The 27,564-nt window shown below is 37.9% G+C and overlaps 1 protein-coding gene across 1 annotated transcript; it reads right to left on the bottom strand.

The window, feature by feature from the left end:
• Nucleotides 1-38: 38 nt before the first annotated feature.
• LOC145773962 (son of sevenless homolog 1-like) lies at nt 39-27,564 on the bottom strand. Its single transcript, XM_082585092.1, has 23 exons — nt 27,445-27,564; nt 22,349-22,465; nt 21,658-21,795; nt 19,853-20,017; nt 18,406-18,484; nt 17,852-17,982; nt 16,488-16,631; nt 16,019-16,129; nt 15,517-15,618; nt 15,317-15,441; nt 14,775-14,901; nt 8,680-8,841; nt 7,996-8,210; nt 6,776-6,900; nt 6,256-6,337; nt 5,623-5,745; nt 5,019-5,333; nt 4,589-4,721; nt 3,966-4,115; nt 3,668-3,785; nt 3,490-3,586; nt 2,929-3,127; nt 39-2,553 (listed from the first exon to the last, which is right to left on the bottom strand). The coding sequence occupies exons 1-23, from the start codon at nt 27,496-27,498 to the stop codon at nt 1,714-1,716; spliced, it is 3,852 nt and encodes a 1,283-aa protein (XP_082441218.1). The 5' UTR covers nt 27,499-27,564; the 3' UTR covers nt 39-1,713.

Raw genomic sequence — 27,564 nt, 5'->3', positions numbered from 1 at the left:
TCGCACTAGAAAGTCCCAACAGAGGCTATGGATAAGTTGTTCAGCTCATTGTATTCACTGCCACGACTCGAAACTAACAAAAACCAATAAAACTGAACAGAAGCAAAGTTCTTTCAAACGCAGTTAAACTTTTAGAGTTTTCTAACAAGTGCTGATAACTTGATTCTGTTCGAAATTACGTAAGTAGAATATGCCATCGTGACAAAATATTAAGCGGTAACAAAATGCACCCGATACAATTGTACAACTTTACACGATAATTGTTTGTGCTTGATTAAAAGTTAAAGGTTTGCAAGAATCGACAGTTTGCTTCCACTCGTGATTTCATACTCGACTCACGGCGATCAAAAACATGGTAACCACGTCAATAAAGTGCAACAGAGTTTCACTAACTCTAGTCGTGAACGTGGCTATAATAGCATCTGGACTGGAAATCAAACGCTAGGCCTCATCTTGGCAACAAACAGGATTGCCGTATTGGCGGTTTTAACGCCAAATTTTATAAACTTGACCATCTTCAAGGAGTGGTAGGTCTATGCGTCATGGATGATGAAACCAAAGACTGGCTGCTCTAGTAGCCTTCCACTGTAGTCCGGGAACCTCGGCCCCAGAGGTTCACACGAAGAAGAAGCGTGACGTTTTTTTATACATTTTCTAATTTACAATATGGCACGATCGCAACACTTTAGGCTTCCTATGGTAGTAATCATGCTGTTGACAAAATCAGCCCGAAATGCAATATTATGAAAAGCATCAAGACTCGAAAAAGGTTGCCTTTTCAAACCTGATGTTTAGTAAATAGGCTACTGCCCATTGATAAAACGGAGTTTTTTAAACTATTTAAAATAAAAATCTAAAAATATATCAAAATGCCAAATTCAAAGTAGCCTGGTAAATGCGAAAAAACGCTCAAATTTGATGCTAAAACGGCCAATATGGCAATCCTGTTTGTCGTGCAAGATGAAGCCAAGCTTTTGATTTTGATTTCCAGTCCAGATGATTTTATAGCGACGTCTACACTCTAGTCTAACCGGTGATCAACGTGGCAAATGAAATCAATGGTTAAAGCAAGTTGTCTTTCTGCGTCACAATATGGCTACCTGGAGATGCGCCTGATTTGCCACATTTTGCAGATTTTTATTACTGCTACTGTTACTGTCTGATTGAAATTTTGTAACTTTTTGCTGCTTTGGGGAAGCAGAAAAAAGAGGAAAAAACTTAAAAACGTCCAATGAGACTTCAAATTTCATGAAACAAATTGTCTTTGTTTTTCAACGCCTGATGATGTTAAAACCCATTGTGTTACTTGGGGAAGATAGTAAAAACGTTAAAGTATAATTAAAAAATATATATTCAGACAGTTACCAAAAATTGACAAAATCTGGGAAATTCTGTAGAATGTGACAAATCAGGCCACATGTCTAGATAGACATAGCCACACACAACCGCATGACATCGCTTTTTCATAACAGCAAAAACAAATTGACCAGACGTCATTATTTTGCCGCATATTAATAACGGTCGTAAAGCGAAGTAATGGGATTAGCAGTTAGCACTTTTTGATAAAGGAAAACTTGAACAAAAATATTTGTAATTATAAGAAATACAGGAATCGTACCACCATTTCATTTATATAGGCTATTGCAAGCTATAAAGAAACGCGTCATTTTACGTTGAATCACCAAATACCGTGAATTGCTCAGATCATTAATACTAAAATGAGGGGGCACTTGGCTGGCGTCTTGGTATAGGGGGAGGGGTTTCAGAAGAAGAGTTGTTAGAGTATCTAGAAGAGGAGGAGTTTGTAAATCGCGTGGGTTCCGGGACGTAGTGCATCCCGGAGTAACCATCAAATGATGGTGCAGAGGTTGGTGGAGGAGGATCACGTGGAGGAATGGCGGGAGCATCTCTGGGAGGGACAGGAGGAGCACGACTTGCAGATTGTGAAATCGAGTTGTAAGGAGGAGGAAAATTTCCAAACGATGGATCCGGTTGAGAATATGACGCATCCGAGTGATTGAAAGAAGCATTGTTCACTTCCACTTGTTCGGGAACGCCACAGTAGCGCTCGTGCTGGGCGTATCGTCCCACCATGGGCTGGTGATACGCCAGCATGTCCGCATTGTGGAAGAATTCCTTCTCTGTTTCAGCATATTGCGGTGGTAATGGGGTATCATCTCTTGGAGGAATAGGCGGTGGGATATCTTCATCTTCGACGGAAGGTCTTGGGAAGAATTGAGACTCCGTGGAAGATGATGCTCCTCCAAAATCAAACGAAAATATGGATTTATCTAGTACTGGAGAAGCAGATACGACATCATGCATGGGTAGGCGAGGAGGACATGGAGGAGGAGATGGCTCTTTTTGAACGGGTGTCATTGGTGTCTCTGGAGTAAGGACTGCAGAATTAGAAGAATCATCATCGGGTGCGGAATTTCGACGTTCCTGCAGCGACAAACGGGATTCTTCTCGGAAGAGATTACTCTTCGTGGCAGTTTTCTTGCTTGGTATGATTCCCGGAGATTTAATTTCTTTATCGGTGACAAGCTTGGGCTAAATGCATCCAATAATCAAGATTAGCTGGTGAATTGATCACACGTCAAATCAGAACTAACACTTGGGCATAGCGGCAGGCAACTATAATCTATTGCCGGTTTTATCAACTTTTCAGCTTTTGTAAGCTTATGTAAATAAACCGGGCATTGCGTTTCCATATTGTTTCTATATTGCTCTCTATACGATACTGCAGAGTTGTAGCAGAATATGAATTAAGTTTACTAATATTTTTGAATTTTCAACCGCCCTATTCAAGGCATGAAGAATATCAACGAAGTGAAGTGAAGCCAAAAAACTCATAATCAGAAATAGTACACATCAGACAAGGCATACGAAACAAAGTTTTGAGAAAAAATCGACAAAGTAACTTACGAATCTAGCAGGTCGTTCTGCTGAACGAGGTTCCACCTCAAGAGAGCACTGATAAATATAATCGTTGAATTCCTTCTCTGTGTAGCCTTTGAGCGGTTGAAGACCAGTGAAAAATTCTCGAATCTCATATACGGGTAGCAAGTTGTAAGGCATATTTTGATATTGTTGAATGTCGAATAAAATGGATGCCACCATCCGCCTAAGGATGCAAACTTGCGGTTAAAGATAGTTTAAAAATGGAGCAAAGTTCAACACAACAATGGTCGTTCAACAAATTATTTCCAAGGACACAATGAAAGATCAGTCGCCCGTGTTCCGTCAGAAATACTACTAAATGAGAAGTCCACTCATACAAATAGTGACGAATAATGATGATCAGCCACAATACTGTTGGTCATATGTCACGGATAACATATTGCTCGTTGCCGTGTAATAGTTTAGCTAATGCGTCCTTTGCACAACGCCGCTTCCAAGAAATAGAAGAGAGTTTGTTACAGCTACGCAAGTTCGGTTCACATCAGCAGAGTTGCGCATGCGCAACATGACATGATTCGATCTAACCTCTTCGCGAAGTTGATGAGTTTAAGTTTCTCGGGATGGTTCGGCAGCAAATGTGGATTTCCTTCTTCTGTCTTTAAGATATTAGTGAGGAAGGTACCTGAGCAAAATCGTTGTTTCAATCAACATAATTCCAACCAATAGCCGACCAACAGTGCACTATACATTAGTGTTTACTCACCTACAAAAGGTACGCATGGTGGATCACATGATCTCAGCTTTTCCAGACATCTCGTGAGGCGAGGATCGCACAAGTCCATGCATTCACGCAATGCCTTCACTAATCTGTCTGGTAAATGCTGCACAACAAAGAGTAATCAGATGTTTTACTTGGCAGAATTCCTTTGTCGCAATTCTTTCTTGTTTTTTTCCTCCTTGATACGCAATTGCAGTTACATACACGACATATGATTTGCGAGTTTCAGTTGCAAAACAACGCCCAAGCATTCTATAATAATAAGACTATTTCCAGTGCGTACCTGTTTCGTGTGGTTCAATCTATGAATTGCTGATGAGCTAAAAGCAGCAACAAATTCCAATAAACCATTGAAGTTATTAAGCTGTTTTAGAACTTGCATAATTTCAACAGCTCGGCTCATGACAGCGACTCGCTCCTCGAAGTTCTTTGTCTGAAAGTACAAAAAATCAGCAGTGACGTCACTGTCATGGGATATATCCGCAACAACAGCAGCATGCAAGCACAAGGGACGTGTTGTGAGTAACAAAAGCGATTTACTTACAATTTTTGAAACTAACAAAACGTAAGATAAAGGTTATCTCATGCTTGATACCAAGCGTGGGGGATGTGACGGCAAAGTTCTTGAGTTAAGCCTTCGGCACTGATGACAGTAGGATGGCCACTCGACAGCCTTTTCTACAGCGACTGTGCCCACCGAATTTACTAGACCTTAAGTAGATGTGAGTTGTGTGTTTACAACAACAGATTAAAACGGGAGTCAAACCAGTGCAGTTAAAAAGCAAGCACGATATCGGCTGCGCTGTTCTTGTCACGGCTAACAAAAAATAAGTTTATTTTCAAATTTTGTTGCGACATTACCCGTGCTACAAACACAGTGCTACATTGGTGTAAATGTAAACGAACCTCCACGATAGACTTAGACAGCCATCTAGTAATCGTCGTGGAGCAATGGATCATCCGCAATAAATTCGGCGAATTTTCTTCTTTTCCTGCTTTTGTCCACACAGTGCCGACCAACTCAGACGACTGGACTTTTCTAAACAAACAAATCACTTGTGACGTCAGACAAGATTTTGGAGGTTAACAAATAAAATGTGAGTTTGAAGAATAATTTTTAGGCGATGAGAATTGTGTTTCCTTTGACTCTTAGTGTTAGATTTGACAAGTATAGCAATATTAACATAGACAGTTCATAGCAGACAAAATGAAAATACAAGAACTCGTGTTTGTCCCACGTTTACGCTTTAGTTAAAAACAATTACAATGTTAGTTTAAAAAACTTTAAAGTGAAAATATCGCAGAATTTGTGTATTCGTTCCAAGACGTTGCTCACCGGTACAAACTAAACTCTAGAAGAGTCAACTGACGAGCTATTTCGATCGGATGCAAAGTCATGATGGAGTACTTTTCCTTTTCATGAGTTAGGTGCCACTCTACCGGAGGAGGATCGTGCTCAAATGACGGAATAGGAGTTTCCTCTTCTGAGTCATCCTTCTTCGTTATGATCTTTATCATCGTCCGAGCCCACTTCTGCATGTTCTTTCCACGCACCGATGCCACGAAATCCTTGACTCTCTGCAGCATTGTCCGATCTGCCTCGAAGTCATACCAATGATACTCGAGCCATTGACGAAGGACATTCATCACTCTGTAGCAACATAATTTTTACAAAGCATTAGAATGGTTAGATTGTTGTTCAAAATCTTTCGAACCATGCTCACTGCGCTACTGGAAACTTCTTCTTTTTCTGAATATCACCTCTCTCATATACAGTATAAATCTGTGCTATCTATTCACCGTGAAACAGATACTGTAATACTAAAAGCTTCAGTTGAAATCTTTAAACGTGATGCGCCTTATTTAAAGGTGGCAGAACCATCTCACATGAGATATTTCGCCAGTTAGACAATGAATTGAATACGTTGCGTTTCCGATACCTGAGTTGCACGGGTTGGAGATATTCATTCCGGAACCTTTTCAGATCATCTCTGATGATGATTTCTCCGCGCTCGATGGCTTCTTTCTGCTCTTCTGAAGGAGGAGGTTCAGGAATATCGAACCTGAGAAGCGCATACGAGGATGAAGATGAGTTAATTACTAGAATGAAAAGCCGTTCAGTTGCTGTGGGTGTCCAATAGCTGATACCTCATCAATAGATAACTGAAAGTTATTAAATAAGGTAACTGTTCAAATGTTCTTGGACGAAACATACCCGAGTACTTTCAATGTCCGAACACTAGCAAAAAGGTTGTGAGCGCAAACCATACAAAACAAGCAAAACCAACACAACATATCGACTAGTTTAAGAAGAGAATGTTACAGTCAATTCACTTTCAATAATCACGTTACAATGAAATATGCGTGTTCGTTCATCATCACAACATGATTCCACCAAATAATCTTGACTGCTCCTGAAAAGGTTCTACATAAATTTACCATCAGCTTGGTTAGAGTGTTTTGAATGAAACATCTCTATCTTTTTCGAGATATATCAAACAACTTCATTCTTGTTGACGCTTCATAGCAGGACGCTATTATTTCGCTGACAGATAAAAGTTGGGTGTACAAACCGTTCTATAAGTAAGTCCAAGAAGAGCGATGGTTTGCAGAAGGAGCGATACGTCGTGAGAAACGTCTTCGTGAAGCTTGAGTCTGAAATCACGATGCGAATGTTGCAGCGACAAGGTTTGACTAACACAACGTGAACTTACTGAGATACAATGATTAAGCAATGTACGGATATTTAATCGAAATGGTAACAGCGTTTCACAAGGGCTTGACCTCACGTAGTCTGCACTAAACAGTATTGATATTCAATTGAAATGAGGCTAAAGCAATTATTTCAGCGTGGTTCAAATCCAACTGATAATTCAGATTAGTCAGCTTTTTTGGATTCATCATTTTTGGATTCATCATTTTTGGATTCATCATATTTAGTCGGATGAGCGGACGGTCTCATCAAGGCATCAGCAGAACTGTACCTGTTGAAGTATATGACGGGCACCAAGAACAAAGGTGTTTTGATTGAAGCAGTATACAAAATCAAGTGGGTAGAAAAAATTTGACAGTTTATATATTTTCATTACTGACCATAGTACTTATGGTAAGTTAGCCTTTCCACAAGCTTCATTACAGTTCCACCCTTGATTGACGGTACAGGCTCTTCTTGGTCGGTTACCAGGTTCTCGGCGCTGTCTGGTTCGGCGAAACGATATCTAGTGAACGAAATCAAGTTTGTTCAGTGATCTCAACCAAGATGTGTAATGTTATCCGAACGAAGTTACAGAATCTAAGAAGTTACTGATCACAATCAAAAGCTACAATGTTTCAAAAGCAGTAAAATCTACAAAAAAGCCTTTGGCTATTACCATCTACTACAAAGCTTGAAGCAAGCATAAAAACTTCTCTGCTCAACTCCCAAACCCGTCGAGCGGTGAGTCTCGTCTGTAGGTTTGGGCGAGAAATAACGCCGTAACCTATGGTATAACCAGGGTTGCTATCGACATGGATCCCAAAATAAAGATAACCGAAAATTAAATTTTCATATAAAACGTTTTTGAAAAAGTCATCGCATTTATACGAGCCATGATATATCATATGTCTGCCAGAAACAATATGTTCTAGCAACTCCTTGTTCGTAGAAAATACTTCGTGCATCTCATGATAGCTCATGTCTAAGTTTATCTTTACTTGCAGCAGGGATTTGACTGTCATTTCACTAAGTCAGCTCGTTTCCTTGGTCCACTGAACCGAAACAACAGAGAACACTCGCTCCACAAACGCATTATTGACTGAAAGGGAGAGGATGATCTAATCAGCCAGTAGAGCAACGGAAAAGAGTCGTCTCCAGCAAAGATCTTCATCTCCTCAGGTTCATCCTTGCGGAACACATCATCTGGAATCTTCTTGAACAGAGCATTAACAGCCGAGAACTCATCGAACAACCCATCGTGCATTGCCATTGGCGGATCAATTTGCTTTGCCAACCCCTTAACTTCATCGTACTCAATTATTTGATCTCTCAGTGAGGTTTAGTTAATGCGTTTGATGCTTCTCAAATCGATACCACTTATTGATATTTTCCAACAAAAAGATAGAAGTTTTGTAATTGTTGAAAATAAAACAAAATAAGGAATCCAGTCAAAAACAAGGACATTTCTTAGAAATAAGGACAACAAATATTTCTAAGAAATTTCCCTTCAAAATAAGGACAAATCTTAGAAATAGGAACGATATGGCAACCCTGGGTATAACAGACAAACTTGAACGACGCAAATATAAAGTCAGCCAAACAAACAGACAACACATACACGTCCTGGGAAGGAAGTCGTAGAGGTTGTTCCCTGGCTTCTTTCCTCATCAGCTGATCTAGCATCCGATCGTACGTGGATCTATGCTGCAACCTGACCAAGTGTGACATCCATGCTTGTTTTTCCGCGACTGAGTGAGCTTGAAACACGCGTTTGGTGTCGCCCTCTGTCACCGTGAACTCTCTATCGTTGTTTTCGTTGTCAATTACAGTTGTCTGCACAGATGAACATTGTTACATCAACAAGTGGTAACCTTCCGCTATATAGCACATAAGATTTACAACGCATGTCCTCAAACAAGATACTTTGACACAAGTAGAAATATCGGATACTGTGATGTGAAAAAACTTTCACAGAATCTTTGTTTATTACAACTATAAATAATCAACGATCAATTTCCTACCTCGACCACCTGAAAGCAACAAAATACCACAAGTCTTTTTAGTTTCTGGTTACAGATGCCTATGTTTTTTTAATTAAATCTGATACTGATCTTGGTGTATCTCTACATTGCTTAATGGTTAAAAGAAAATATAATCCAGTGCATAAAATTCTGTTTCAAATAATATTTACTGTTATAACACACAACAGCAAAAACGCTTCCTATGAGTAGAACTCAGTAGCACACTTTTCACAACCTAACAATGCGCTGTGAAACTACACAAATGAAGTTTTTGCACGTACTTTCCGCAACAGTATCCTTTCTTTCAGCCTGAATTCATGAGTCATTGTCACTGATGGCATAGGGCGCCGACCTTGGTTAGACTTGCAGCAGATAAGCAAAGAATCGAGAAGGAACACACGACGCTCAGACACCCGCTTCCCAGTGATGAGCGTCAAGTCTCCCTGTCAGCATCAACACAAAGACCGGTGATAATTGTCAGAAAACTGCATTACGGGGTAGCAGCATTGAAGATTAAATCAAGGGGGATTTATTATCTGCCATGAAGACGTCCAGCTAAGTTGTTTTGGTAAAGCATTATACAAGTTACTTTGTGCGCATTGCACAAACGTGATGCATATGCGCGATACACACACAACGTGATTAGCATCATAAGAACAGACGTCGAGAACTGTATTTTCTTCTTAAATTCACACAGACTTTGCTTCACCGTATAACAAATAGATAAAGATAAGTTTCAGTGATTTAATTCAAAATAATGTTCGTGGAGAAATACAATTATAAAACAACCATTTCTAAAGCTTTAGAAATTCTTTTTCGTGTGCGTTTGCTGTTTTGCTTGTTGCTTTTAAATATTTTTGCAAAGTTATGTAATATCTGCAAAACTGTTATCTCAAGGCTTTTCAGTCAGAGAGTGAGAAGGTTGAAAACTCTGTGTTATCTGATGTCAATCGCGCTTGGTGAATAATGTTAAAAGTGATTGAATGTGCTGGAAAGTGTGGTTGCACATAGAAGTAGACTAGTAATTTACAATTTATGATGTAGCTCAAATAAATGTCAAAATTTAACTCTTGCTATACATTAAGACTACAAGCGAAGTTCTAGAAAAGCTTAAAACATGCAATACAACACTATCTTGTAAATGAGAAGCCAGCAACTATTTCGACCTTATTGTCGTTCACAGGGGTTTGTAGCCTTCAGTCTCTGATACGCTGTTGATCTTCGAGCAAAGTTTGAAGAAAATAAAATATATTGGAAAACAACAAAAACTTATGAACACAACGCGTTTTTTTCATGAATGAGGTTATTTGTAATTTGGTTTCTTTGTTTCAATGGTTGAGAAAGCGCGGACTGATCATGCTATAAGTGACTGTGACTACATCTCATCATTGCGGCCTAAACTCTTAATTTTTCTCTAAAAAAATTAAAAAACCTACTAGACAAAAATTTATTTGAAAACTTTAAAGGTTCTACTTTAGAACAGTACAAGAGGCTAAGCTTATCCTTTCCGCAAGGCTGCAGCTAACGGTCAATTAGAAGTGTTAATGAGTTATTCATATTCTTCGTTTTTTACCGAAGAAAAAAAAGCTGCCTTGAAGTGTATACTGTATAGCTCAACCAATAGTTGAACCATAGTCGTTGCTTGAACTTTCCGTTTCATAGGCCTAATCTGTAAAGTTGTGTCTTTATCTGCTGACCTACCGGGATACATTTCAATTCAGTGAGTGACGTTGAATACGATTGGACCTGAAATTCATTTGCGACTGATGATGAAATGACAAGACACGTCTTTGCGCGCTGCGAAGGCTTACTTGAACTTCAACATAAAATAAATTTTATTAATAAGTTTTTGATTTCTATTGAAAAAAAAAAAATTATATTGAAATTCTGCTTCAGTTATGCACCGCTGATTTGTGTGAACAATATTTTTCTTTTTGCTATTAACTAGAAGTGAACAATGCTGCGAAAACGAAATTGATGCAATGCATTTGAAAGCTGTTGGAAAATTGTTAAGCACTGCGATAGTTTTGTTTATAAAAACAAGTGATTTGTGCTCCAGATGCACCGCTGAATATGCTTTAATTAAGTGTGCCACAAGTGAAAAAGGTTGCAGAGCGCTTCACTTCGCACAACAGCTCAATCATAAACATTAAACATGGTGAACGCAGGGTTGCCAGATCCAAAATAGCTTTGCCTGCCAAATGTTTTGTAAAAACCGCCAAAAAACTGCCAAACTTTTCAGGGTTTCAAAAAAACTGCCAAAAAAAAACTGCCAAACTGTTAGTGCGGCTTGTCCTGTTAACCAGCAAGGCCATACACCATTATATATGGTGCAAAATGTAGCTCTGATGGTATATTGTCTTAATTTAACTTGATAGACCACTTAGTATGAATAATGAAACACAAACTGCATGTATCAAGCTAAATTAAAACAAACTTTCAAAGGTTGTAGGAGGCAGCCACATAGTTGGAGCTATCAAGTATCAACGAAGTGCAATTAGAAGAAGGTGATAAAGACCAATTGGCCTGGGGGGAATCTATGGGGGAGGGCTGCTTTTCTAGCAAGTTTTACAAGTTTAGCCTGCATGCAATAGCATTCCTCATTATCAGAATCACTGGTAGTGGTATGTTAGTTCAAGTTTGTTTTCCTTGCTTGGCGACACAAACATTCTGTCCCACAATATACTTTTTACAGTAGGCCATTCATTTAATGCATGCTTTATAACCAATCTAGCCAAAGTCTGAAAAACAAAAAACTCAGTGTTAAACTTCAACATGTGAAAAGAGGACAATGCCAAGAAACACCATTGGTAAATATCACAAACACTTTTAAGGTTTAAGGATTTTCACACTGTTAATGGCATGAAGGAAATACACCTACACCTGATAACTTTACATGTCAAGAGGCTACAGTTATTAGCACAAATACATGGCATCTGCATTGACGCCCTCAACTTCTTGGACGATTGGTGTAGAAAACACAAAATACAGATAATTTTTGCGACCCATTACAAACGTGTTTTATATCTGGCATCAGGTCTTGATTGTCACTTACTAACTAAGGAACTTCCGGTACCAATTCAGGTTCCGGTTCCGGTTCAAATTTCTACAAGGCAGGCGCGGATCTAGGAGTTTTTTTCGGGGGGGGCCAGAAAATTTGAAAATCAATTAAAAAGAAAGAAAAAGATAAAACACATATGAACAATGATACTACGACATATAGCCTAGATATGATATAAAATAGACATTAAAACAGACATTTTCATCAATTGTGAATGTTTAAAAAATAAATTTTGCTTCAATAAAAATTGCTAAGCATGCAAAGTAAACTTGAAATCTGGTTTAAAACCCTGCATGCCTATCCATGACCAATTGGATATAAGTTATTTTATGTTTGCAGGCATATACGGTAATTGATTGAAATTATAATGAAGACTAAAAACTAGAAAACAGCCATTCCAGTGGCGTAGCCAGAAATTTTGAAATGTTTTTTTTTTTTTGACGTCGGGCTGGCGAAGCCACCGGCGTGTTCGCCTAAGACGACACCGAGCAGCGGGGGGTCTGGAGGCCTCCCCCAGAAAATTTTGAAAATTTACTTTGAATTTGGTGCATTCTGAGAGCATTTTCAACAAAAATGTGGGTATGAAAATTCCTATAAAATGGTGCTGTCCGGTGGCATAGCAAAAAGATGAGATCATGTTTTCTTCAGCTTTTTTCGGAAATAAAGCTAAGTCTCTATGTTTTCTTGTTGCTAATTCCTGGCTGAGATATTTGAATGTTTGGTATTGGCAAAACTCGCTCTTTTAATGCAGTTTCGTTTAAAGTTAAGTAAACTTTGTTTTAAAGACATAAAGAGACTGAAAGCATCATTCTCAATATCGTGACGTCACATGCGTGCCAAAGGGGGGGGGGGGGGTTGTAACCCCCAAACCCCCCTGGCTACGCCACTGAGCCATTCAATGTTTCAGATTGTTTCAACTGACGCCATTTGGTTCAGCGTTGGTTTCAGTCCCAACAAATGTTGCTATTAAAATGTATTTGAAGTTGTATGAAAGAAAATAACGGAGTCTGATCGATGGGTAATTTCAACCATAACAACAAAAAACTATTCCCCCCCCCCCCCGAGATAAGTTAAGTCCGCCGTGGGACTAACATCAGCTGTATAGAAGCATATCAAACCATTTGATGCGGAAACATACAATTTCAACAATTCCTCACAAAATTTCGGGGGGGGCCCGGGCCCCCCCCATAAATCCGCGCCTGCTACAAGGTCTCTGGCCTACGCTATGCTTTCAACTCAAACGGTGTGACATCGCATCATTAACCATAACCTGTTAACACTTACTAGTCCATTGGCAAAAAAATAAATGTCAAAACGCATCCCTCCAGCTGTCCAGTCCAACTCCAACTTTGGTTGGTGACTGGCCAGCCGCCAGTGGCCTCTGGAGCTTACATTTGATTAAATTAGGAATTCAGAGTTTCCAGACCATAAATTAAACTTTTTTGATGGACTTTCATTGATAAAAGTATTTGAAAAACTTTAGTGGTGAGTTGTACAGGTAATAATTACAAAAAAACGCCAAAAGATGCCAAAAAAACACTAAAGTAAAAACTGCCAAAAAAATGCCAAACTGCCAAACGTAATTTTCTCCTGCCAAACGCTTTCAAAAAACGCCAAATTTGTGGAATTTGGCAGGAAAAACGCCAATATGGCAACCCTGGGTGAACGCAAAATTGACGTTACATCCTCCTACAGCAGGGGTGACCAAACTTTTTTCTCTGTGGGCCGGATTGCTGCGAGATTAACAGCTGCGGGTCAGATGCAAATTGCGAAAAGATAGACAACTACTTAGAATCTCCATTGACTTGAATTGAGCACAATAACTAACAAAGTCAGCGGTGGAATAGCAATGTTGTGATGAAAATCGAAAGGTGGCTGGAAAAGTTTTCCCCAGCTGTGATACACTACAGGGCATCGTGCTCTTGAAAAAACAATACATGTTTCCAAATTTAGACTAGGCTGTCCCCATTTGTGGTGGCCTAATGATAAAAACAGAACAGGTCAGTCCTTTACAAAAAGTTTGGTAACTTTTTTTCTTAACAGTTGTAATGCAGCTGTTATTTCCGCAGCACGTGGCGGACCGGATGAAATCAGTTCGCAGGCCGGTTCCGGCCCGTGGGCCGTAGTTTGGTGACTCCTGTTCTACAGCAACACCTAGTACCCAGACAGCAAAATTCGGCATTGTTACATTGATTCAACGCCTGCAGACTTTGATTCAAAGTAAAAATGACGGATTTTGCTGCCTGAATAGCCTATCCCTATAGTAACATGCAGATCGCAGAGGGCTGCATTACAAAATGATATAAAAGTGTTTAGTAAACGAAATTACCCAATGTCGCCACCATGCGGACGCCATGATGCATTCACGAAATACTGCACGAATATGTGAAACCTGCACAGTCTTGACGGAATCATTTGCAGACAAATGTAAATACAAAACTATTCTCGGTTACGTGTACTGTTCAATGTGTTCATATTTCAGCGATTTTCAAGTTTTCCTCACCGCTGCAAGGTAGTCTATTTTATACACCAGACATTAGCATCAATAAACCTGACCAAAAAGTCTTATGTGTTGTTGGTAGTTGTTAATACCTAGAATTTCTCGGGGAATACTTCCACAACTCGTTAAAACTTATATATGGTAGTTTTGGTAAAACGAAATTACAATACAGTGGATGGAAGTTTAAAATTACAACACGCAACTTGTCAAAAAATCGAATAACCCAACAACTGCAATATTTTCTAAATTATCAAGTTGTCACATCCTGTCACGAAATCGAAGATAGGCTAACTGCCGCCAAGTCACAATATTGTCAACAAGCGCAAGTTTATTCGTTTCGAAAGTGTTAGCCTCATATATGTCGCAGAGTTTGGAGTGAATTGTGTGCTTTGAGATTATCGGCATACACCAACAAACCTCTGCAAGAATCATGGGTATACCCAGAACAACTATATCGGTCGATTAACCACAAAAATAAATTATGGCGAAAACCAGGAATCGGCAATGTTCGCTATCACGGCAGATTACATTGCTAAGAAAGCAGATACATCAAAAAACAAATAATCAAGAAAAAATTCAATAGCTATGACATAACTAGCAGCGTTTCTGCGACAGAATGCTTTTGGTAGAAACTGTGTAGTTACAAACGTCGATTTTTCATGTTTTTTGGCAAAAAAATTATACTAACTTTTTTTTTTCGGCACGGTAGTGGTATTTCACCAAACAAAATAACTGAGATATAAAGCTGCAGCTGTTGATCTCCTTCATGTCACATACTTTTAATTTAAACGATCTTTCATAGATAGGATGCCTACCTCGTAAATAAATTCGTTGCACGTTTGTGTGATTGGTTTCCCAACCCATCCCTCAATGCTTTCCTCGATCTCTTTCATCTTCTCTACCTGGACTCCACCCTTCCAGGAGATTCGTAAAGTCGCTTCACTGCAATAAGTTTTATAAAAAGGTGATGAATAAAATTGAGACCAAGTTAAGGTTGTGGGTGGCTGGAGACACAGCCTCCAAGCACAGTTTTGTCAAGACAGGGGGTCGTTTAGATCACTGGATCTTCAAGGACTAATGGAGAAAATATGCTGAAAGGACGCATTTCTGAATTATTACGCTGGTTTTGATAAATCTGTATTGAAAATCGTATCTACCTACGACATGATTGAAGGTAAACACATAGATTTGCTTCTCACGCCTTTCTGTTCGTTTCATCGAAGTCTTCAGCCAGCGGCCTAAGCCCGGACAGGACAAAAGTGAAATAGTGACGCTTAGTGCTGAGATTCATGAAGAATGAGACGTTCTTTAACACTTCGAAAAAAATATAACTTTATTTGTTTTCGTTAAACTTTACCTCGGTCTGCTTTTAGGCAAAGCAGCAGCTTTTGATTCGATGGTCAACTTGATCGGTGATATGGCACTGATGGTCTGACTGAAACTTTCTTGATCTTCGCTGTCAGCAGTGGAACGTTCCAATATCTGTGAAAAGTTAAGTTTATAGCGAGTTTCGAAGAACATAGCAGAGTGTCTGACATGATACAAATCTAAACTTACATGTATCTGGTCAAAGTAGTGCAAGCAGTGATAAATAGGAGCCAAGAGGAGATTCGGCAGCACGTAAGTGACCATGTCACGAAAACCTTCTGCTTTCACATTCTGAAATTAAACACTTGAGGTCAAATTACTCTACGACATATTGACATAAGTCGTCGTCGTGTGAGCCTATGGGGCCGAGGGCCTATCCTTCTATAACAACAAAGTCACGATGTTCCCAGATTACACTGGCAGGCTACTAGCGAGCAGCCAGTCTTTGGTTTCATCATCCAAGATACGCATTACGCAGACCTTCCACTCCGTTAGATGGATATGAACAAGTTCAAATAACTAACATGTTTTACTGAATTACTCTAATGATAAGTAGTAAACTGTTAAAGAAACGTTAAAACACATGAATTAAAAAATAAACATAAAATGTTAAAATATGGTCGATCTATTGCATGAAAAGTAGATCCAACTTCTGGTAAAACACCTCTTGTGAAAGCTGGCTAGAACAAACCTTCAATGCAGAGTTAACCGAAGGTTGCTGCAGAATCGCATGAAACCGATCTCCCCATTTTTCATCGGTGAAACTCAATGTGTAATCAGAATATTGCTCGAAGCTGCATTCCTGAAATGAACATGCAAACTTTCGATTTAACCAAACGGTGAAGTGAATGGCAACAGAGAAAAATGATTACAGGTACGAGAGATATCTGTGAGACATGGACAAGGGAAAGTTAAGATGAAAAGAAAAGTGATGCAAAAGATTACTAGGTTGAAACAAACTTCAAGGAAAAACAGGAAACTTCATCGTAAATTAAAAGAAGTGAATGTAGTCATGTGAATGTAGTCATTTAACATTGAGTCAACGTCTGCTGACGTTGAATCAATGTAAAACTGACGGATTTTGTAGTCTGGTCAATGGGTTGTTGTGAAGTCGATAAACAGTTAAAAGATCTTGGAACCATTTCCACCAGAAATCTGACCTCAGCGAGTTCCTCAAAGCAATATCCAACCAGTGGCACGGGGTTCGACTCATCTGTCATTTCGGCAGCTTCTTCCAGCATGCCTATCAGCTTTGTCGACATTTCTGCTAAATCTTCTATATTGCTGAATACAAGTTCAACGTCCTGGAAAACCAAAAGCGAGATTGGTTCTTTGCTTCGATTATTAAATACGCATTTAATTACAGCATACATTTTAATACTGCTGCAATATCAATTAATCTTTGTTCTGGAATTATTAGTTAATCCCTGTACAAAGAGACTCGATGCAAATGGACCCATGATGGACCTTATTGTTTAAACGTTAACTCAAGAAAAGATATACTACGAATAAAACTGATTGTTTGGTTGCAAATCATTTTTAATTCAACTCATACATGCAACTATCCGTCGTATTGCACAAGCAGATGATTTTGAAAACAAAGATTTACGAAATCAGCATGTCTCCAGCGTTTTATTCCAAAGCATGAAAGCATTATGACGTTTATATGCTAAAAAAAGACAGTGATCAAATTTAGCTGCAAATTAAAGGTCGGTTTGACAAGAGAGAATGCTTTAGACCAGTGGTTCTTAACCAGGGGGGCGCGCCCCCCCAGGGGGGCACGAGCTCTACAACAATTTCAATTTTTTTTAATTACTTTAATGTTCTAGGACGTATGCAGTTCGTCATATTTTGTATTTTATCTTATTTTATTGTATTCAGTAAATCTTGCTTTATTAGTTAGACCAGAACTTTACAAAACTATTTTGCGCTGAACTCGCTATTCAGATTTATCTAATTTTTTCGACGCTGCTCCATTTTTACTTCATATTTAGGAGACTTACGTTGTTCACTCTCTGGAGTTAAACCTCATATTAAAAATCTAGTCGCTAAGAAGCAGTGTCAAGTATCTCGCTGATGTGTACAATAAACAGACAAAAATGCATTTTTTTGGTATAATACTTATTTAAAATCTAAGGGGGCGCGAGGCACATGGCCATTATTGAAGGGGGGCTTGATAGAAAAAAGGTTAAGAACCACTGCTTTAGACTGATCGATGTGGTGGCAGGGTATCAAAGCGATTGCGGCACGTGGAGGTGGACTCGGTCACACTCGGCAACGGGGACATCACCGAATTAAAACTGACTTACTACTACTACATTTAAGGTTTTACCAATTTTTCTCTTAAAACGCATTTCAAACCTTTGTAAGTAACGCCGCAGTCAAACCCCCTTCTCACGAGTCTTGGGGCATTCGCACTATCTTTGAAAATGATTGTTTCAAATGGTAAACGATTGAAGCTAAAGATTATTACTCACGGCAATGAAAACATGAAAAATTATATAAGCAAAGAATAAAAACTTACCGCTTCGGTGAATAACGTAGGAAGGTCTGTGAAAGCTTTTTTAAAGAATTTGATAATGAGCTGAAGATCCCTCAGGAATCTTTGCTCTTCTGCAAGCAGGTTTCGAACAAGCGTAGAGTACGAAGCATCACCTGCGTGATGAGTGACGTATGACGTTCAAGAGTACGTAACGGAAACGAAGAAAGCATTTCGAGCTTGAACAAATTTCGTTCATGGAGATACCGTTTGGAGCTATTTAAGAAAATTTGACCAATACCAGAACAAAGTTTGAGCCACTCTCGCAGTAAAAGCGCGTAAAATTGCTTGGTAGTGAAGTGAGTTGAATAATCGCGTCTTTCATTTCAAAATCTTAAAGAGAGAAAAATTGTTTCAAGTTTAAATAAAATCAAAGACAAAATTACTTCTTTTTGTCCAAGTATAAAAGTAAATTTGAGTTTTAACTTTCAGCTAACAGCGGACCTAGATATTGTTAAAACGAAATATAGAAGTGAACAATCTGTTGCAATGATCTGAACAAGATTTTAATCGTAAAATACTAATGCTGGAAGGCTTACGGTTGTCATCAGTGATGGCTATTGGTAACAAAGGAACATCTTCCTCTGCTTCATCTCCTTGGAAAATATTGACTAGAACCTGAAAGAATAAACACACCAATGATAAGCGACACTAACATAAATTAGATAACGAGAAATTAATGTATCTTCGCATCAGACAAAGGTATCAAATATAAGAGCAGTGCAAAGCAGACATTGTTTTTTTTTCATGAGCATGCAAACTCCTTTAATGAAGGGACAAAAATGGAATGCAAGTCATGACAAGGTCTGTTTGTGTACGATGGAGTCTATTTCTCAATTTTTCAGTAAAACACTTGTAGAAACTCGCCACCATTATCTTGGACAATCCTCAGCAAAATAACCACGCACGGGAAGAAGAATCTACTGAGAAGTATCCATGCCTGCCGAAGTATCCATGCCTGCCTACTGAGAAGTATCCATGCCTCGGCGTCGGTCAACACCCTGTGGTGTAAAATTTGAGCTTCGAATACAACTGAGAAAAATTTGCCGCACCTTGCTCAGTTTTGCACTTCGCCCAGGTAGAAGTAACAACAATGAGGTTATGTTATCATTTTTCTGTCATTTCTATGCGAAAATCACTAATCAGGTAATACATGGTATACGGTATACGCCTTTACAAATGTAGCGTCACTAAGCCGTCGGAAGGGAGAAAAATAAACATACACAGATCTGTCATTTGTAAACCTTGACTATTGAGACAATAAGGTAAAAATGGTAATGGTAATAATTTGCTATTTTTGAAGATCGTTCAGCCAGCACTCTCTAACATAGAGTGGTGTTACTGTAAGTGGCATTTCGTGCAAGCTTCACCTATTCAATGTTCTTTAAAAGTAGAACTTTTAACTTTATGACCCAGTAAGTAAGCGATCATCACATTTAGGCGACAAACCACGCGAAGTTATGCAATTGATTGAGTTTCGCTTTTAGCAGCATGATCGTAGCTTACTTCACAAGGTAGATTTAAACGATCTGTCTTAGCCTGATGCTGCGAGTTTGCTGTGGCAATAGTAAGTTGCGCAAGCTTTCGGAACACAGTTCCCTAGTCATGTGCTATGATGAATGGTGTTGAAGTCAGTGAGTGGTTCTTTAGTGTGGTTCTTTCGTTTAGCTTGAGGTTGCTGGTTGTTGAGTTTCTGTGTTGTTAGGCGTTTTATGTTGCAAAATTTGTTTTCAGTTGATTAGTAGATTAGATAACGTAGTTCTTCCCTTTCGGCACGGTTGTTGATTTACAAAATAAAATTTTATTTAGTATGTTATTCGCTCTGAGGATGCGCATTGTTATGGTGCGCGAAACGTCAGTGAAGCAATAAACCATCTTGTTTGTTGCTACTTTTACTTTCAATTTCATCAGATGAACATTGCAACTAGTGCTAGAAACGATAATTGTCCTGATGAACACCCAAACTTTTCAGTATTCAACATTCACCTTATCAGCAAACATAGCTATTTTAACATCTTGTTCTTTGATTTCCTTCCTTGAAATGTTTTGAACATAATTAGCAGTTAATTTTAGAACGTCAGAGAGCATGTATTCCAACACGGCGGCAAAGAATTGTGACACTTGCTTGTCAGGGTTACCTGGCGCACAATCCTGTTTGGAAGAAAGTTCAATAGTTAGTGATGTTTATTAGTTAACGAAGTGCTAGCAACGTCAAACTGTAGCAGAAGTTGTGGCATTTGAGATGGAACAATCCTATCTAAGAAGAACCATCAGATCGAATTACAGCTTCAGCTTCTTCACCGTTTTAGTTCCTAGAGTCAAATGTTTCAGTTTTTCACCACTCCAGATTACCACAACTTACTTAACAACAATGACATTATAATGCGTGCTTTTTTGTACTTGAAATCGTTTTAATGATAATAAGCGCTCATATACAGTAGGTGCTACAGAATGAGTCAATTTAACTTTCGATTTGTATAAGCATGATAACTTGATAAGAACAATTTTCCGTCACTGTGCAAACGTTTATGAAAAAGTTTACACAAAAATAAGAAATATTTTATAGGAGTCAGTCTTTTGACGAGGTCTGAATGTTACAAGCTCGAATGCCCAATTCAAACACCAGTAAGCCGTTTTCTTGGGAATTATCAACAGCCTCATCAAACAATGCGAGAATTTTTAAGGGGACACTCCCGATGGAAATTGTTTTATTACAAAAAAAATTGTGGTATCTTAAAAGCAGTAAATTTCATCAGGATTCTGAATATGTTAAAACTTTGACTCTATTCAATGGTTTTGTACGTGTCAAAACTTACAGTGATAAATATGAGTAATGTAGCTTGTGTTTCAATGGGTATTTTTCAAATGCTGTTTTTTTCGAAATTTATTTTTTTTATGTTTTCAACTACCGGTACTCAATTTACATCTAATCATTTATTTCTCGTTGGAATGAAATTTTGCAGGCATAATCAATATACTCAGTGAAAAAGCAACCAGGTTTGGTAACTACAAATATTTTATTAGTAGAGCTTTCGCCGCCATAAAGGCGGTTTTATCAGTACTCTTATTCAAATAGAATAAGAGTACTGATTCTAATTGAATAAGAGTACTGATGAAGCCGCCTTTACGGCGGCGAAAGCTCTACTTATAAAATATTTGTAGTTACCAAACCTGGTTGCTTTTTACTGATTTTATACGTTTGGTTGAATCCTTTTACAATTACATGGATCTTACAAATAATATATGTCCTGCAATTCTCTAAACACCGAGAAGCCAGAACAGAGGTTAAGAGTCTTCAGATACATTTTTATTACTATAATCAACATACACTAGAGAAATGGTAGGTCTGTCTGCACTGTCTAAGTACCAATAGAAATAGATTTCATGAGAGGCCGTAGCCCTCACATCTTCAGTCTCTGATGAAGATGTGAGGGCTAAAGATGGAGACTGAAGATGTGAGGGCTACGGCCTCTCATGAAATCGATTTCTATTAAAATATTGAGACTGTTGACCGATCCTTTGGTACTTTGACAGTGCACTAGTGCAGACAGACCAACTTAGTTAGTAATGGACAAAGGATCGTCGCAGCATAGTAACCGCTCAGATAGTCAGGCAGATCTCCTCAATCAGTTTACTACTAAAGAACTTCAAAGAGAAATGGTAGATGAGAGAATATTTGATATTACTGTGCAGTTTCACTTAAAATTAAAAAAAAAAACAATTGCCATTACCGGTATATCAAGTTTTTCTAGTACATAAACTCAAAATTAATTATTTTAGAAAAATATGACCTTAAAAATATGATGCACTTTGTCCACAGAAATGTGAACTTTCTTTCTTCCCTTTTCACGAACTTTTGTTTTAGAATCATCAAGTGCGCCTGATGAGAGGGGTTCAGGAAATTTACGTGTAATTTGATCTTGAGCTTCCTGTAAGAACGAGATCTATTAAACCAGCTACTGCAATGTATGATATAAATAATATGCACGTTTCCGATATAAAAGGAAATAGAGCTAAACACTTTTATTATTATGAAAAAATTCAGCGAGTAACCTTTCTAATCAGTATACATAAAAAATATAACAAAGGTGTTTTTCACAATTTAATTCAGCAAAATTCTATGGCTTTAAAAAAATCGCTGTCAGTAATTGACTATAATGACTAACTTTAGGTGATATTTCTCACCCAGATAGAGTGTTATCATCTTAGCCTTTTTGACTTCTAAGAAGCATGCCTATGAAGTTTATGCTGCAGTGCAGACAGCAACAAATTTTTTTCAACTAAAACTACTGTCAAACGTTGTTATCAGATAACGAAGGTTGCATAATGCATTTGTATACATCAAACATCTATCGTAGGTGATAAGCAGGCATGACGACTTGCTCTACCTTTTCTAAGTAAAAATCTAAAAAAGCCAATGTTTCGAAAATCGTGATATACGCACGCAAATTGCAAAGTTCACATAAAATGTGGTTAAGATACCTGAAGATTTTTCGGGATAGGGTTAAGCAGTGACACCAATAAACGGATGAGCAAGCGGTCCAAATACTGCACAGCATCATGAGATAAAGTCAAGCCCACAACTCGTTCTCTCTGAATCTGTAAATGTTGAAAGAAATTCCAAGCGATAACAAAATATTTTCGAAACTCAAATGGCTTTAAGGCTGTGAATTCGAAGGTAGTCTTTTTCAAAAAACTACAAATAAAATTCCCTGAACAAACACTTGAAAAAAAAATGAGTTTCAATTCAGCAGTGTTGTAAGTAACTAAAAACAAAAGTTTTTTGAAAGTTTTTGAAACGTTTCTTTGCTGAACAGTGAGCATGAATTTAGTGTCTACATTTTAGGCTCTTTATTTTTTGATTAGATTATCCAGGCGTTCAAACCATTTTACAAAAGTAGGTCTTTTAGAAATTGCCAACAAAATGTGACATAGCTAGCCGCATATGTAAAGGCCATGGCTGGATGTGCTATAAATGAATGCAAGAGCAGTTGTACGAAGTGTGGCCCACAATAACACAGTCATGGTTGTTGGCAGATTATTTCATCGATCTAGTTTTACTCACTAAGATTCACTGGTCTGCACGATTTTTGCTTTACAAACTTTGAAGACTGATTTAGAGTAGTTTTGGGGTGCTGAATCCGAATATGACCTCAGATTTATCTTATCACATCAGGTTTGTGAGATACGATCGTTCAGCAAATTGTTACTTTTGCCAAAAGTGGACGGTTTGACGATGCGTTTATTACACATACAGTCATACACAATACACATTGTGCTACATCCAGAAATCCAGGCCATGGGGTACATAAATATCTGAAATGCACTCACAAGTTACTACAATTTTGATACTAATTTGTTTTGGAAGCAACTTTATAAATACAGCAGTAACATCAAGCTAAAAGTGAAGCTAAAAGATAATTGACCTTAGCTGTCAATGTTTTCCATGAAATGACAAAAATTTAAGCAGGCTTAGAGCAATGCTTGCCCAGTAACCTTATTTAAGCTATTTTGGCCTGTTTAACACTAACCTTTCACTATGGCAATGCATATGCTGGTGGTAAACGCAATGCCAAATCTTCCACTTTGGGCAAAAATAAAGTCTTTTTGCTTTCATATCTCAAAAATCTGATGTGATAGTAAAAATCTGAGTTCAGATTCGGATTTAGCATCCCAAAATTACATTGAATCAGTTTTCAAAGTCCAAACAGCAGAAAAAAAATCCTTTTTTTAGACCAGTGTTATGGGTATTGTCTTGTGTGGAAGTAGGGTGCCGTTGAGGCAGACAAAAAAAATTGCAAGTTGGATTCGCTGATAAAATAAAATGGTAATACATGTATTATATATATTATAGTTTTAGGTTCACTCAGAGTCTCAACATTCTCAGAGGTCACAAAATTTGGGTAATATTGGCTGTAGCCTAAGTAAGATACTTTTTCCATGCTATGGCATCACTTGTTAGAATAGAGTACGGTAGTACAAGATCGTCACCACAACCATACAGGTATGACTTAGTTTAAATGGTGCCACTTGTGTAAACGTTGAAAAACATGGGTGAAAGACATTATCCTTGAAGTAGCCTAGCCTACTCCATACATATCATAACAGCAAGGGGGCAACTAAATTGATAAAATTTTGCAAGTCTAACATGATGGCAAATATTGAGTTTGCAAAAAGTTGAAATGCAAACTTTTGAGCACCTTCTACAAACCCGGAATGGCCCGTTTTGGCGAGTCCGATTCGGCTAATCCGATTCGGCAAGTTCCCTTTTCGGCGAGAGCCTTTTTGGGCGAGTGCCCTATTCGGCGAGTTTTTGAAATTTTATTTTTGAAAGGGAATTAGCGGGTACCGTAGCCTAACTGTTTTCACATCGTTTTAACGTCGTTAAACGTGCAGAAGGGAATAAAAATAAAATGTTTGAACTATTAAATTAAAATTCGTCTTGTCAGTTTAGTTGTTTTTATTTCTGACCATCATATCAAAAACAATATTATACACGTCAACATAGCAAAGGTAGAAGCGACAAAACGCGAACACTAAAACGTGCTTGAATTCGTCATGTCCGTTCAGTTGTTTTTAAGGTAGAAGCGACAAAACACGAACGTTAAAACATGCTTGTGACCGAACTCAGTTATTGAGTTGAAAGAAATTTGGCACGGTCGCTACACCTTCAGAAAAATTTAAGATGTGAAGGGAAAATAAAAAGAAGAAAATGTTACAAAAAAAAAAATCATGTTTATATTTATAAGTTAGTATCTTTGAATAGTTAAAATGATAAGTTTGGGTCAACAAATGTGTAGCCTACAGCTTGGATTGAAAGGAAATTATCGGGTACCGTAGCCTAGTTATCCCTACCAGCAAAAATTTGTTCCAAGAACCCAGTTAGCCTAACAGTTCATTTTTACATTGTAGTAACAGAATGAAAAGGCTAACCAAATGTGTGGCCTATCGTTTTAACGTCGCTAAACGTTGAAATTGTGTAGAAAAGAGAACTTTGATGACTAGGATACGTTCCAAGCCTTAAAGCAGCCGGCGGCCATGGCTGCTAAGTAGTGCTTGAATGACCGCCTGTGCTACCTCCTCCGTCGGCCAAGTTTGGCCGCCGGTTTCTTTTAGCCAATTATTTAATTTTGCAATAGAATGATCGTGGATTAAATGTCGAAAATATGTAGTATCAAAGAGTGACGCAGAATTAGGTCAGAGCATCATAGTCACTACTGTTGTATTGAATATATCCAGCTGCGATCACCAGCGCTGTATGTCTTGTTTGCAATTCCCGATGTTTATTTTAACAAAGTGTTAATCCGAAGTGCTAATTTACATCGGCTGGCAATATTGTCGTTTTTATATCGATTCAATGTTGTCGGACATTGAATCGTTGTTAAAAAGGAGAACTAGGTTAGTTGACATATAAATGGTCAGGTTTTATGAAAGGCGGTATGCAGTAGGGTGGCTCGTTTTTGAACTTTTTTTTTTAATTCTCTCGGGGTAGTGGGGAAATGGTGCCAATAAGTGAGAAAACGCTCATGACAAAATTTGAGATTTGTAAAAACTTGTCTTCAGCCTCCTCATGGGGCCCAAAAATTGAAAAATGGGGTCAAAAACGCAATATTTTTTTTAATATTTTTAGTTTGGGTAGATACAATATTGTTTAGATATCTAATTAACCTAAGAAAAAAAATTGGAGTCATTTGAACTATTCCTTCAGCTTCCTCACAGCTTCTGAAAATTTCCATTTTGCTGAAAATTTGGCATTTTTGTGGCTGGGTACATGATACATAATTGAGTTAGACATTTTGCCAGCTATAAAACGTCATTGTATTTCTCTTTATAGACCTGCCCTGAGCTGTTGCGTCATTTTTTAATGAAATTGGGTTAATTTGGTAGGAAAAAGTGACGTCTTTTATTTGAATTTACGTCACTGACGAAGTTTGTAGTTATGTAACCACAAACAAAAATGCCAAATTTTCAGCAAAATGAAAATTTTCAGAAGCTGTGAGGAAGCTGAAGGAATCATTCAAATGACTTCAATTTTTTTTTTTAGGTTATTTAGATATATCTAAACAATATTGTATTTACCCAAACTGAAAATATTTTTAAAAAAAATTGCGTTTTTGACCCCATTTTTCAATTTTTGGGCCCCATGAGGAGGCTGAAGACAATTTTTTACAAATCTCAAATTTTGTCATGATTGTTTTCTCACTCATTGGTACCATTTCCCCACTACCCCAAAAGAATTTAAAAAAAAGTTCAAAAACGAGCCACCCTAGTATGCAGTTAAAACAATTTACTGAGCTGCGAGCAGTGAAAACAATTTAGGGTCGTTAGATGGTCCCGCAATACCGGATTACAATCCCGATAAAGCATTTAATGCGTGGTACAACGATTCTATTGCAAGACGTCGCCCAGACTTCAACAACGCTAAGTGATCATTTTAACATTGTTGCAAGTTTAATGCTATTTACTTGTGCTATCGTTATTGTATTTTGGCCTCCAAGCACGCATATTTGGCCGCCGAGAAGGAGCTCTCGGTAAGCCACGATGGCTGCCGGAAAAAAACACGAGTTTTAAGGCCTGCGTTGAAACAGAGAAACATTCACAGAAACCCTTCGATACGTTGTATTTTTAAGATTATGCATTTTTAAGATAATGTATTCAGACGTTGAATCAATGTACAAATAAACTGTTAGGCTAAATGGGTTCTTGGAACAAATCAAAGGGCGTCTGTGAATGTTTCCCAGTTTCAACGTATCCTAGTCAGCAAAGTTCTCTTTTCTACACAATTTCAATGTTTAGCGACATTAAAACGATGTAAAAACGGCAATTTCTGCTGGTCGGGATATAGGCTACAGTACCCGATAATTTCCTTTCAATCCAAGCTGTAGGCCACACATTTGTTGATCCAAACTAATCATTTTAACTATTCAAAACTACTAACTTATAGACATTAAACATGATTTTTTTTGTAACATTTTATTTTTTTTATTTTCTCTTCATATCTTAAAATTTTCTAAAGGTGTTGCGACCGTGCCAAATTTCTTTCAACTCAATAACTTACTTCAGTCACAAGCACGTTTTAACGTTCGCGTTTTGTCGCTTCTACTTTTTTCTACACCTTTGCTATGTTGACGTGAATTGTTTTTGATATCATGATCAAAAATAAAAACAACTGACATGACGAATTCAAGCACGTTTTAACGTTCGCGTTTTGTCGCTTCTACCTTTGCTATGTTGACGTGTATTGTTTTTGATATGATGGTCAGAAATAAAAACAACTCAACTGAACTGACATAACGAATTTTAATTTAATAGTTCAAACATTTTATTTTTATTCCTTTCTGCACGATTTCAACGTTTAACGATGTAAAAACGGCAATTAATATAATTAAGCTATGGTACCCGATAATTCCCTTTCAAAAATAAAATTTCAAAAACTCGCCGAATAGGGCACTCGCCGAAAAGGGAGCTTGCCGAATCGGACTCGCCGAATAGTAGCAGACCCCTACAAACCAGCATAATGTATTAACAAGTGGCTAGAAAAAATACACACTACACAGTATAGTATTGTTAAAACATACCTTTGAAATAGATGAAATAAAGGATCCACTCCAACGTTCTTGAACTCCATCCATTACTTTCAAGCTAAGCTACAATCAAAACATCCGCTATCTGTTAGACAAATGGTGTCTTACTTTAGC

This window comes from Aplidium turbinatum, chromosome 1 (genome assembly GCF_918807975.1).
Source record: "Aplidium turbinatum chromosome 1, kaAplTurb1.1, whole genome shotgun sequence".
Taxonomy (NCBI): Eukaryota; Metazoa; Chordata; class Ascidiacea; order Aplousobranchia; family Polyclinidae; genus Aplidium; species Aplidium turbinatum.
The sequence above is the reverse complement of the archived record's forward strand: the minus strand, read 5'-3'. Positions and strand labels throughout refer to the sequence as shown.

Bases quoted from the DNA above. Each gene is read 5' to 3' on its own strand.
- LOC145773962 (XM_082585092.1), bottom strand. From the start codon at position 27,498: ATGGATGGAGTTCAAGAACGTTGGAGTGGATCCTTTATTTCATCTATT. The intron at 3,128-3,489 runs GTTAGATCGAAT...TTGCATCCTTAG, and splicing joins CTCATCAACTTCGCGAAGAG to GCGGATGGTGGCATCCATTT. The intron at 2,554-2,928 runs GTAAGTTACTTT...GGATGCATTTAG, and splicing joins CAGAACGACCTGCTAGATTC to CCCAAGCTTGTCACCGATAA.